General features: G+C 45.9%; 1 protein-coding gene across 1 annotated transcript in view; it reads left to right on the top strand.

Moving 5' to 3' along the window:
* Nucleotides 1-9,921: 9,921 nt before the first annotated feature.
* HORMAD2 (HORMA domain containing 2) overlaps nucleotides 9,922-12,748 on the top strand; it is a 73,467-nt gene continuing 70,640 nt past the window's right edge. Inside the window, exons 1-2 of the mRNA XM_036741379.1 lie at nucleotides 9,922-9,972; nucleotides 10,453-10,456. Of these exons, the coding sequence (XP_036597274.1) occupies nucleotides 9,922-9,972; nucleotides 10,453-10,456 (55 nt within the window). The remainder of the gene's footprint in view (nucleotides 9,973-10,452; nucleotides 10,457-12,748) is intronic.

Genomic DNA, 12,748 nt, shown 5'->3' with positions numbered 1-12,748 from the left:
TTGAATGTAAACTGTTTTAAGTTAAAAATAATTGCTTCATATTCATTAACTTTATGTGGATTTTCTTCAATGTGAAGTTTTGGTGATGAGATGAATGATTCTCTGTATCAGGCAGTTTGGGGTCATATCTGACTGCGGTAAAGCCACCAAAATGGAAATTAATTGGTTTTGGTTTTCAAGTTTAAATAGATGATAATTGTTTATCATATTGTTTTAGTTCTAAAATTTTTCTTATTGCATAACTTGGTAAGCAGCTGTATCATCTGTGTTGTTAGAAAAGCAATTTCTTTTATAATCTAAATGTTATTAGGTTAAGAATTGTAATTTAAGAAATCTTAAATTACCAAATTTTGTCTTTAATTGTTTTGCTATCATTTGAGAAATTTGTGAGATTGTTAATTAAGCTATTGATGTTATTGCTCAGAGATAGTATTTACCAGAGTATGTTTAGTTTTGTTTTTTTCTCAATTACGTGGAAAAGGTTTGGTGATCAAAATTTAAGAATTGTTTAGCACTTAGGAATTAATAATAATATCAGGATAAATTATAAGCTGTTTCTGAGAAAGAGAGATATTTTTTATGAAGAAAAGTTTTGTAAAATCCTTTGCATGATTTTTAGAAAGCCTCGACCTTGAATAAGTGTGCTCAGAGAAACAGCAAAAGATAGCAAACAGACCCAAGGTTTTTCTATTTAACCCCTTCCTGGGGTCCATGTTACTTCTCTTTATTTTGTAAAATTGCCAAGGCACCTGGAAACTATCTGCATGGGCAAGGTCATCAGCCCCAGAAAAAGAACTGGTTTGAGTTTTGTAGGTCCTAAACAATGAACTTAGCTCGCTGAGAAATTGAAAGTTTATGTACAATAGACAGAAAGGATTCTAATATTTGGCTTTTACACCAGGACAAGTTTAAAGTGGAGAACGAAAGATGTTTAATTAAATCCCTTATGTATGTGAGTCCTGGTGAATCTTTATTGCTTATTGCAGCTCTGTATCTGACTCTAAGCTGTGATTGGTGGGACTTGCTGTTTAAGGTTAAAAGGCACTTGGGACCATAACTAATTTTGTTTTGAGTTTGAATCTGGGTATAGTTGTCTACATTACATCAGTATCTGAGAGAAATGCCACAAGCTACTCAGAAGGAATGTGATTCATACTGTTAAAGGTGGAGATCTGCATTTGGGAAAAAGTCGAGGGGACAATCTTAGCCTCAGTCTAGGATGGGATCCTCCTGGCCTCAGTTTCCCCCTGTGTTCCTTTGGAAAGGAAGTTTCCCACCTATTTCTGAGTGTAGCAATGAGGTGGAAGAGATACTACATAATTGAGGAATCATAACTATATCTGGATTATAAACAGAGCCAAGGATGTTTTATCCTGTCATATTTGGCATGTCACATGTCCCTGGTTTTTTCCTTCTATAGCAAATTTCTGTGATCAGAGCAAGTAGTCAGTAAAAGATATGAGCTCTTTTGTGTTATCTTACTGGGCAATCTAATATTTTTATCTAGAACTAGGGCACGTGCAGAAATTTAAACAAGCTGCTTAAGACTCACTTTAAGATGTTCCCTTTGTCTAAAAAGGAATCTAAGAGCAGTAGTATTATTTCCTATGATCCTCTCTTACTGCTACCGATGTGAAATTCCATTACAGCACCTTTTTGACTGAAAGAGAAAAAAAAACCAACTTCATGATATCTAAGTATTCTGCAATAGCTAGAAACTTTGTTTGTTATGATGCTTTGGAATTAGTCTTACTTATGGACTTTTGCACCAACTTAGTAAAGCTTTACGAAGAAGGGTAGAAATGCATACGAGCCACTTAGAACTCACTTTGTAAATGTTCCTTAAGCAATGTGAGAATGTTATTTTGTTATTTGATTAATATCATGCATGTTTAAAATTTTGGTACAATTGATGATGCTAAAAAGAAAAATGGCTTGTGGCTTGGCTTAGCTTGTAGTGCCATCAAGGAAACATGACATGACTAGGTTAAGATTTTATATGTACTGTGTTAAAAATTGGTTATTTAATGTATTTATGTATGTACTGGAGTCTCATCCCTCTTGGGGGGGAGGGAAATTAATGATGAGTCATGTAAAGTTTGAGAATTTGGGTTCTGATGTGAATTTCTTAAACATGGCAATTGGCCAAGGTTTCAATTTTGAATTTTGTAAAGATGATCTGCATATAATTATTAGAAATGGTAACTTAAAATTGTGCTAAGGTAAATTTTGTAGGAGAATGGACAGAAAGCCGGTTCCTCCAAGAAGAATAAGCTGTGGGGATGGCTGAAACAAATACCTAGGACCAGAAGACTTCGTTGATGATCCCTGTCAGACAGCTATATGGGAAGAGACTTTTGACTTTTAAAGGGATGATTGTATTGTTGTTTTCTTTTGGGTCTCTGTAGTTGTACTTGTAAAGGGGACTGCCCCCTTTGATTTGTCAATACATTGATCAATCCTTCCGATATTTATTAAAAAGGGCAATGGGGACACCAGCATGATGGGAAAGAAAATGTGGCATAAAAGTGTGGTGAATGAAGATAGGTGGGTGGATAGTTCCTATCAGCAATGGTGTGTGTGTAGTCTTCAAAATAGTGTCAAGGAGAGGAGGAATTGTGTGAGGTAGTGAGAGAATAAAGTGTGAAGATTTCACAGGGTATATGTGTATATATGTATATACGTATTTATATCTAAAATGTTTGGGAATCAATATTTAGAGAAGGGGCAGGAATGGGAACCAGTTGAGCAGGAGGACTGACTAGATCCTGAAGAGAAGACCAATGAGTTAGATCGTGAGGTTGAAGAAGTATATAAGGATTGGTGTGGGAAGCTTTCAACTATGGAATAAGAGGGGGGACTTTGAGTGGAGTACAAGATTGTGAAAGCTTCCCTATGAATAACTCAGGCAAGGTGATACTCAAATAGTACAAATTTAGTTAGGATGTGGACCTCACTAGGCCCAAGTTTCGTTTTCCTGTAAATCATATGATTTCGGGGAAATCAGGTGATATTCCCCTCTCCCCCTCCCCTAACCTACTTACAAACGACCATCTTAACATTAAAGTTTCCCTGTAAGGTAATTCTGTAGTTTCTGTGCTGGTATTGGGTAAAACTTATTCCTGGTTAGATTGTGAGGCCACCTGTCCCCGCAAATGGGGACAGGGGTCCAGCCTCTGGGGTGGGATTTCTTAGAATTGTTTGTACAAGGATATATACCCCCTTGCTTGCCCTCTCCCCCTTGCCTCTCTTCACTACTATCTCTGCCCTGGTAGTGGGAGATGCCCAATTCTGGAGACTTGATCAAATAAAGCTTTTTTTTCCTACCTTGAGAAACCGAGACAGCTCTGTTTTTTTTTACTTGAGTCTTTTGTCCCACACAAAAGCAAGGTTAAGGGGTTGGCAAGCTTACTTTAATTCAGCATACAAATATCATTCACTTAGTTCAGGGGAAGAGACCATCACACTGAACTTCAGAGCAAAATACAAACAAATTACAAACATCAACAGACAGACCCAATACGGATTCATAGTTACCCACATCTAGGTTCAGCCCAGGAGCTCAGAACAAGGGCTGGCCCAGAGTCACTCGAGCCACCACTGCTGTAGGTGGGAGCTCCCAGGAAGAGGAGGCCAACCCCTGGTTTTATATTTTTTTCAGGGTGAGGGGGGACTCACCCACGTGACCTAGAATCGTCACAAAGAGGTGACGTAAACCCACGTGGTCTAAAAGCCTCAGCTCTTCCAGACATGTAAACTAGGCCCTCCCTGGAGTTAGCCCCACCTTGGGCCCCACCTTAGTTGTCAATCCACACCCACTAAGGTTTTACACCTAATAGGGATTTGGGCCTGGGGCTTAGCACCTAGTAAGGCTCAATGAAAGACACTGAATTAATCAAAGGAAACAAAGGCGAGACTCTTCAAGGGCACTTGTTGAACCAAGTGCTAAGGAGCCCATTTTGCTTACCAACACATGGGGAGGGGAGCAGAGGGCACTGTCTGACTGCTGAGTGAGACCTTTAAAGTGCCAACACCCTTCTTTTCCAGAAGGGGAAACTGAGGCCCAGGGACATTAAATGTTCATCCCCATCTCACAGGTGGGTCAAGTGAGCAGGCATTTATTAAGCCCCTACTATGTGCCAGGTGCTGTGCTAAGCACTGGGGATACAAAGAAAGACAGAAGACAGGCCCTGCCCTCAAGGAGCTTCCAGTCTAATGGGGAGCCGACGTACAAACAACAACATTAATAACAACCAACATGTATATAGTGCCTACTATGTGCCAGGCACTGTGTTTAGTGCTGGGGATACAAACAGGCCATCTCGTTCAGTTCCCTCATTTCACAGAACATTGAGACCCAGAGAAATAAAAGGACTAGCTCAGCGTCGCAATGGCCGGGGTAAGTGGCAGACCTGGGACCCGAACCTACAACATTGATGGTTGAGGGGAGTGGGAGGAGCCTCGTCTTGGCACCTCCCCCTGCCTTCAAGGTTGGGGGAGCCTCCCGCGCATGCGCTAGCAAAGCCTTTACGGACTGCGCCGGACGCGAGAGGCGTTTATAACCGTCAGCCCCAGCCGCGATCTCTCGGGAGGGTGGGGTCGGGCGTTTTCTATTTACATATTCATGAGGCGGCGGCCAACCGTGGAGCAGGGGCTCTGCTGATCCTCCAAGGGCGCCGCGGGCCCGCGCCCAATGAGCGGGCTGCTAGTCATGCATTATTCATGAGCCGCGGGGCCTGGCGGGCGCGGTTTGGGCGGGAAGAGCAGCGGGCGTCGCGGGCTCGGAGGGGAAGGTCGCGGTGGCGCTCGCGGGGCGTGGGTGGGGGAGGGGCGGGCCGGAGTGGGGGGCGGGGGGCGGGGGGCCTCGGCTTTTCCCTCTTTCCCGCCTTCAGGGTCGGGGCTGTGGGTGTGTGTTTACCCATATAAATAAGGCCCCACCCCGCGGGAGGCCGCGCCTCCCCTCCCCCAACCGGGGGGTCCTGACGGGCAACCCGAGAGGGCGGGGGCGAGGCGGGGGGAGGGCCCAGGGTCCTAGCCGAAGAGCCGGTGGGGGCCCGGGAACGACCACCCCCTCGATTTACAGGAGAGGAGACTGAGGCACGGGGCGGTCAAGGGGCCTACACCCAAGACCGAGGGCTGGAGGGGGCTTAGAAGTCCATCCCTTCATTTTACAGAAGAGGAAACTGAGGCAGGGAGAGGTTCTGGGGTCCTAGCTAAAGAATTAGCAGGGGCCTTAAGACCACCCCTGGATTTACGGAAGAGGAAACGGGCACGGAGCGGAGCGGTCACCGAAGAGGCTTCTAGAGACCCTAGGGTCATAGACACGGGCCCGGAGAGAACGTGAGGAAGCGGGTCGGGGGAGGGGAGGAAGCGTGATGAAACCCACAAAAGCGGTAGATGGAGACTCGAACTCAGGACTCGGGACTCCCAGCAGGCTTTTTCCGCTTTGAAAAGACTCCAAGACCTTCTCCTTTTCCCTTTTTACAATAGAGCCCCGCCCCCCGCCCCCACGTGTTGGTTTTAAGGTTTTGAAGCCCTGGACTAGAAATTGCACCGGCAGGTTCTGGCTCCTCCGGGGTGCCAGGCCAGGTCCGCCCATCCCCCACCAGCGCTGCATTAGGAGGCTGCTTCCCCATCACTCGGGAGTCGGGGCCACCTGATGAAAGGAACTATGGCCGTGCCGCCGTGTGGTCAGTGCAGTGGGCGGAGAGCGCCGTTCCGGGCCTGGCAGCGAAGGGCGCAGGGGACTCAGCTCTGGTTTGGGGCGAGAGTATACCCCACTTATAGAGGGGTGCAGGGGAAAGGCCCGACGACAGGTAGAGAGGGCAGCACCTTTGTAGAGCATTTAAGGAGCCACCACCTTCATTGCCCACACCTGCCTCTATGACCCCCATTGCAGATGAGGAAACGGGGTGCGGAGGAGGTGAATGGTGCAAGCCTGAGTCTCCAAGTGTCTCCCCAGCTGATGAGGGAGCTGGCATCCCAACCCGCTTTCCCATGGAGCCGGGATCCCAACCCTGTTTCCCATGGAGCTGGGATCCCAACCCGCTTTTCCATGTAGCCGGGATCCCAACCCACTTTTCCATGGAGCTTGGATCCCAACCCACTTTTCCATGTAGCCGGGATCCCAACCCTGTTTCCCATGGAGCTGGGATCCCAACCTGCCTTCCATCCACTCCTTTATCAATGTTTCCCCACGTAATTTTGTGTGGCAGTGTAATGGAAGCCATGTACTGGATCGGTGATGAAGAGAGAGTAATGCAGTTCTCAGACAAGTAGGGTCAGTCAGAACCACAAATGGTCGCTTGCCATGTGCGGCAGGGCACGCGGGCAAGTCTCATAACGTGTAAGATGAGAAACCCGAGGAGGAGATGTGGGGAAGGCAGATGGCCGCCTCCAAACCCTGGAAGGGCCTCCGTGAACAAAGGCTTCCTTCTGTGCTGCCTGGCCACGGAGAGCACAATGTCTCAGGGAGGCAGAGGGGGAACTTTGTAGCCATGAGCACCTTCCCCAAATGTAAACAGTTGTGCTGTTGGGTAGTGAGCGCCCTGTTGCTGGAGGTGTTTAAAGAGTGGTTCTTTGGCCGCTCGGCGTTGGTGAAGGAGGATTTGTTCCCCTTGAAGAAGGGATTGATCGCAGTGACCCCTGTCCGAAGCCTCCTCCAGCGTTCTGATTCTGTTGATTCCGAATTCTTTGCTTTTAAGTTGCCTTCCCATGGTCTGATCGCATGCATCGGTGAAACTTGCTCTTTAAGTGTAAAAAGTGCTGACTTCCTATGAATAACATCATGAGATAAAGGCTACTGCCCCCTCCCCCGCCCCCCATGGGATCATATGACTGGGAGCGAGGTTATTTGGCTCCCCAGGCAGCTGTATCTTACCCAGTGCAGTATATACAGGGATACAAATTGCCTTGTAAAGAGCGGCTCATTTCGGGGAAGGGGAGGAGGAGGGGAGCCAGGAATTTGGCCTAGTATGACAGCCTTTCAAAAATATAATGACAGTGGCAGTATAGATTGGACCGCCTGGCTTTGTATCCTGACTTGACAAACTCCTTGTACGCCCTTCTCTGGAGCGAGGTTTCCTCGCCTGTAAAATGGGTGTAGTCATACATGATCCTACCTAACTCAGAGACTTGTGGTATTGAAATGTAAATTATTTACTGCTCTGTGTTTCTTAGGGGTTAGAGGGCTGGACTGAGTCAGAAAGACCTAGGTTTGAATCTGAGACCCTTTGGCTGCGGACAGTCAGTAAACCAATCAATAAGCATTTATTAAGGGCCTACCTTGTGCCAGGTGTGCATTAAGCATTGGTGGTGCAAATACAAAAGTGAGACAGCCTCTGCCCTCGAGGAGCCCCAAAATAGGATATACAATATGATACAACATACAATATGATAGATCAAGTATGATATGTAAGATAATCCCAGAGTAATTGAGGACCATGTCAGCATCTTGGGAAGGAATCAGGGCAGAAGGCCTCTCAAGAGATGCAGTCACTCAGACTCTCAGCCTCAGTCTCCTCACCTGTAAAGTTGGGTTAATACATCCAGGATCTACCTTGAAGAATTTTGGGAAGAATCGAGCGAGATAACGAATGTAAAGCTCTTTGAAAGCCTTCAAATCCTGCATACGTGCCTTTTTAAAATAACATTACACAGAACTGTTTTTACATAAAAGGTTCTAAAATCCTTTACAAACCGTGGTATTCTTTACCACATTTCTGGCCACTCCCCGAGAGGGTGAAATTGTAGGCATTTGAGCTCCATTACAAATAAGGCATCTAAGCACAGGATGGTGAAAAGATTTGCTTCGGGATGTCGTCAGTGGCAGAGACAATCTAAGCGTCCTGTGGGGAGAGCTCAGTAAAGTCTTGCTTGTACAATGTAGACGTGTGGTGGGTGAGATATGAATGCCCCTGTGAAATTCCAAATGTTTGTGTTTATTATGCACATAACATGTAAGTGAGAGGCATTTGGAAGTTAGGATTCTGCCGTCTGGAAAGCCCTCCTCCCCTTGTAGATAATGAGTCAGAGAACAAGGTGAGAAGAACATCAGAGCTCTTTTCTCGGAGCTTCCGATCTGTAGTGCCGTGCCTCCTGGGGCTGGCAGCTCGAGAGATTTCAAAATTAAGCAGAGTTTGTACTTGCATAGGAGACCTCCGCAGAGCACCTGCTCAAAAGGATCTCCGACAGGAGCAGCAATAGGGTCGTTGGAGGCTGAACCAAGGCTGGATGCTTTATGATCCGGGTCCTCGTGACCTTAGAAGAACAGGAAGAGCTGCAGTCCTGCTCAGGGAAGGAGCATCCATAGTAACTGGGGAGTGGGTGGCTGGAAGAGGTTAGCTTAGGATGGCCAGAAAGGCAACATGAAGAATCTTGGACATCTGTTCCTGTCTCCTCTCTCGTTCCTTTAGAAACGTGCTAGGGTTGGAAGAGAATGTACCCGGTGCCTGCCAGGTGTTTATTGGATGACTGGCATAGGAATGATTTTAAGATATTGGAGGACCTGGGTTCTAATCCTGACTCTTCTACTTCCTGCTTGGATGACTTTAGATAGGTCATGTAACTTTTCTGTGTCTCAATTTCCTTATCTGTAAAAGGAGGGGGCTGGATTAAATGATCTCTAAGACCCCTAAATCTGTGATCCTAACATCCTGTCCTATTCCCCTTCAACTAGACTTCTTTAAAAGGGTCCCTCCTTTCTTATTTCTTTGTGTGTGTGTGTGTGTGTGTGTGTGTGTGTGTGTGTATGTGTATGTGTGTGTGAAAGGCAAGATTGAATTGGGGAGTTTCTAACTCCAAGGCCAGCTCCCTATCCACTACAGTACCAGATTGGCTTTCCTATCTATGTCTTTTTCACTTTTAGGATGTCAGTTTTCACTAATTTTTTTTAAAGTGCTATAGAGAGTTCAGACTCTAGAAACTCAATAAACATTAAATGAGTAAGTCCCCAAAATGAGTGATTAGCTCTCTTAAGGGTCACTAATTAGCCGATGTCTTGTGGGTTTTCTAGATAATGCAAGTTTAATAAAGAACATAATACATTTATATAGAACATGCTACATGTCAAAGATAGTGGACATAATAATTCATTGTGTTCTAATTGGTTAATGTCATCATCAGGCTTTAATTCTCTAGAAATGCTATCAGCATGTGTTATAGTCACAAATGAAGAAAATTCTAATATAGAAAGCTATTTAAAAATCATTATTCCTCTTGTTTATCTTCTAAGACTAATAACTACCCCAGCAGGGGGTATTTTATAAGGACTAACGAACTAGGCCTGGGGTATGAACTTTTAATAAATTGTCTCTAATTCCTACACAATCCTCAGATTTTCTTAACATTATCGTAACTCCTTGGTGGACTAGTTTCGTTTCCTGGAGAAAGTTTGGGAGGTGATGCCTTCAGTCAGAGTACAAGGCAATACCTAGGAGTCAACGAAGCCTAGGCCGGGCTGCATAGTGGCCAAAGAGATGATCCAGTCAGTTTTCATGTGATGTGCAAACACGGTAGAAGAGTGCCCCCTAGCCCCACAAGCAATTTTGAGTTACCTACAACTTGAGAAAAATTAGAAGCTGCTCACCTTTAACCGCTACTGCCACCTTGTGGAGGCCTCACATGTGAGCTCTGACTCTGGTGTTGTGCTTGGGAGTTGAGTCAGGACCGGCACGAGCTAACAGTGGGTGAAGCTTTGTTTTTCAGTGGTTCACGGCATCTCAGGGGGCACTCGAGATGGAGCCAGTGCCAATTTGCCTTCCAACGAGAGCCAAACTCCTTGATACCATCACTTGGAGTTCAGAGTGAGATGGAAACTATTTTGAATTCTGTTTGTCAAGTACCGTCCTCAGCTAAGCCTTCTTTGTTTTTACAGGATAGAATTAAAAGAAGAAGGCGGCCGCATATTATCGATGAGACACCATGGCCACTGCCCAGCTCTCTTACTCTCTTCAGACCTACAAGGCCGTCAAGGTATTTTTCCAAGATGGACGATGAAAATATGGTTTAGTTTAGGATAATGACTCACCTCCCTCAGATTTTAAAGTTAGTGTCTCATCATCAGCTGGCTGGGTTGCCCAGTTCTGGCTCCTGTTTCCAGCAGGATAAACGTAGAACCCTTCCCTTGATGCTTCAGGCCCTCCTAGCTTTCCAGCCTCATCTCCCAATCCCCCTCTAATGGAGATGGTTGCCCTGGTCTGCCCAACCCCAAAGTACTTTCCCCTTAGAGTCTTTAATCCCCCTGCCTGATGAGGCTTTTCTAAACTGCTGTCCACCCTTTAAGTGATCGACCCTCCTTCTCAAAGCCTTTATTAAGCATTTTTTCCAGGCGCTGCTAAACTGGGGATTTGTTGTTCAGTCATGTCTGACTCTCTGTGACCCCATTTGGGGTTTTCTTGTCAGAGATACTGGAGTGGTTTGCCATTTCCTTCTCCAGCTCATTTGACAGGTGAGGAAAGTGAGGTGAACAGGGTGAAGTGACTTGCCCTGGGTCACACAGCTAGTAAGTGACTAAGGCTGGATTTGAACTCAGGAAGATGAGTCTTTCTGGTTCCAGGCCTGGCACTCTATCCGCTGCGCCACCTACTTGCCCAAACTGGGGATACAAACAAGAAAAAGAAAGACAGTCCCTGCCCTCATGGACAAATCAAATGGGGAAAAGCAACAGTGGAGTTAGAACCAAGCAGTGAGGTTCTTTATTAATCGTGTTTTAAGTGTCTTTAAAACTGATTGCCCTTAGACTTGCAAATTGCCATAGACTGTGTCCCATTCCCCCAGATCACCAGGTTTTCTGGGGCAGCGATGTTCTTTTATGCCTCTTTTAATGTTCCTCTTATAAGGAATCTAAAGAAGGTGTCCCCCAGTGCTTTTTAACCTGCTGTGGGGCTGACCTAGAAGGGGAACCAGAGCCCTAGCAGGGCCTGCTGAGACAGAATGGCTTTGTATGGACCCAGGGAGAGATCTTGTCTGTAATCTGAGGACCAGCCTGCCCGGGATTGGAGAGGTTGGCCAGCAGGTTCACTGAGGGGTGAGGAATTATGCCCTTTGGCCACAAAGGTCGTTTCCCAAGTTGTAGAGCACTGCTGCCTCCCCTTCTAAGAAGACCCTTTGTCTCCACTGGACCCAGATGGCTCTGGAAGGGAAGGTGACTGCACAGCCCTGCCTCTCTTAAATCCGATTGATGTCATGGTGTAAGGAAGATTAAACTTTCATTTCCACGGAAATCACGTGATACGTAATTTGTGAAACCTAAGGAGTGATATGTGTCAGAAAGTCTCTCACTTATTGGTTACTTATGGCTAATGCAGGAAATAAACTGTCTGTAGAAAATGTAGTTGGGGATGTTGCTTACTTATCAGCATACTTGAGAGCAGACATTGCTTTCTTTGTTTTCTGAGTAAACCCAGGGAAAGCCTTTTCTTCTGTGTCCATTGAGGAGGAGACACCTTAATCCAAGACGCTGTCTTGAGTAATGGGACTTTTCTTATGTTAATGATAAAGGAAACCCAGATATCCTGGGTTGTATTTTCAGTTGACACTTTGTCCACTCTCTTAACAGTTGAGAAAATTCCTTTCTCATGCTATGGTTAAACATATATAGAGACCATAAATCCGAGTGATGCAGACATCCTGAGTTGGGATTGTTCTAAAAAGGATTTAGGGCTTGTCATCCTTTTACCAAATAAAGTCTAAAGAAAACAAGGACGAGGAAGCACTGAAATGTGGGGGATGGGAAATGTAAACGGGGCAGAGACTCATGTGGGGGGTGTGGGTAGGCATTTCGGACAGGCTGTAAACTCTGCAGTACCCAAGCAATGGGGTTCCAGGGGAGGGATGTGCCTTTGGGACAGGAAGGTAAAAGATTGTGTTTTTGCCCTGCGAGGGTGTGCCTACTTATGGGTCACCAGTTCTAAGAATATGAAATGAAAGTTCTTCCTGAATTCACTAATGGCTGTGTGGGGTTCTTGGTAAGGATGGTTTCTTACAATGGTCCTCTTTGAGAATGGAGGCCAAACAACAATAACAGGTTATTTCCGCAGGATGGAGCTTGTATGTCCCTATTTATAGACTTGTCTCCCCTTTAGAGTGTAAACCCCCTTTGGGCAGGGACTGTGTCACCTTTGTCTTTCTATCCCCAGCACCTTAGTACAGTAAGTGCTTAATAAATGCTTGGTGACTGTTCATGTAGAGGGGCAGCTGGGCTTTGACCAATGGAGTTCTGCCCCTTACCTAAAGAGGCAGCAAACTGAGGTATTAAGGCTTCTAGAACCCCCTCCCACTTTCTCCTGCCTTTTAATTGGCTTAGTTGGCCAGCCGTGGAGACAGCCGAGTGCAAGCTGGGAGTGGTTTGTGGAGGAGACCCTGCCTCCAGCGGGGGTGGCCACTTTGCAGACAGCCAATCCCAAGATCCTCTTCGAATTCAGAGTAACGGTTTATACTCCAGCGAGAAGAGATAGGGTAGGGATTCTGCATTGCAGTTGGTTTCATGTCTCATTCCCTCTCTTACCTGCCCTTTTCTTTCTCACTTCCTCTAGGTGGACTGAAGAAATCCATTGTTCAGAGGCTTACTGTCTCTACAACTCATTGATTGAGGGAGGGAGGAAGTGTTCACCTCTGGGATTAGCAGTAGGCTAATTTCAATTAATAGGCATTTAGGTGACTCTGGGATAGAGTGCTGGGCCTGGAGCCAGGAAGTTGTTGTTCAGTTGTGTCCCACTCTCCTGACCCCATTTGGGGTTTTCTTGGCAAA

Source organism: Trichosurus vulpecula, chromosome 1 (assembly GCF_011100635.1).
Source record: "Trichosurus vulpecula isolate mTriVul1 chromosome 1, mTriVul1.pri, whole genome shotgun sequence".
NCBI classification, from domain to species: Eukaryota; Metazoa; Chordata; class Mammalia; order Diprotodontia; family Phalangeridae; genus Trichosurus; species Trichosurus vulpecula.
The sequence above is the reverse complement of the archived record's forward strand: the minus strand, read 5'-3'. Positions and strand labels throughout refer to the sequence as shown.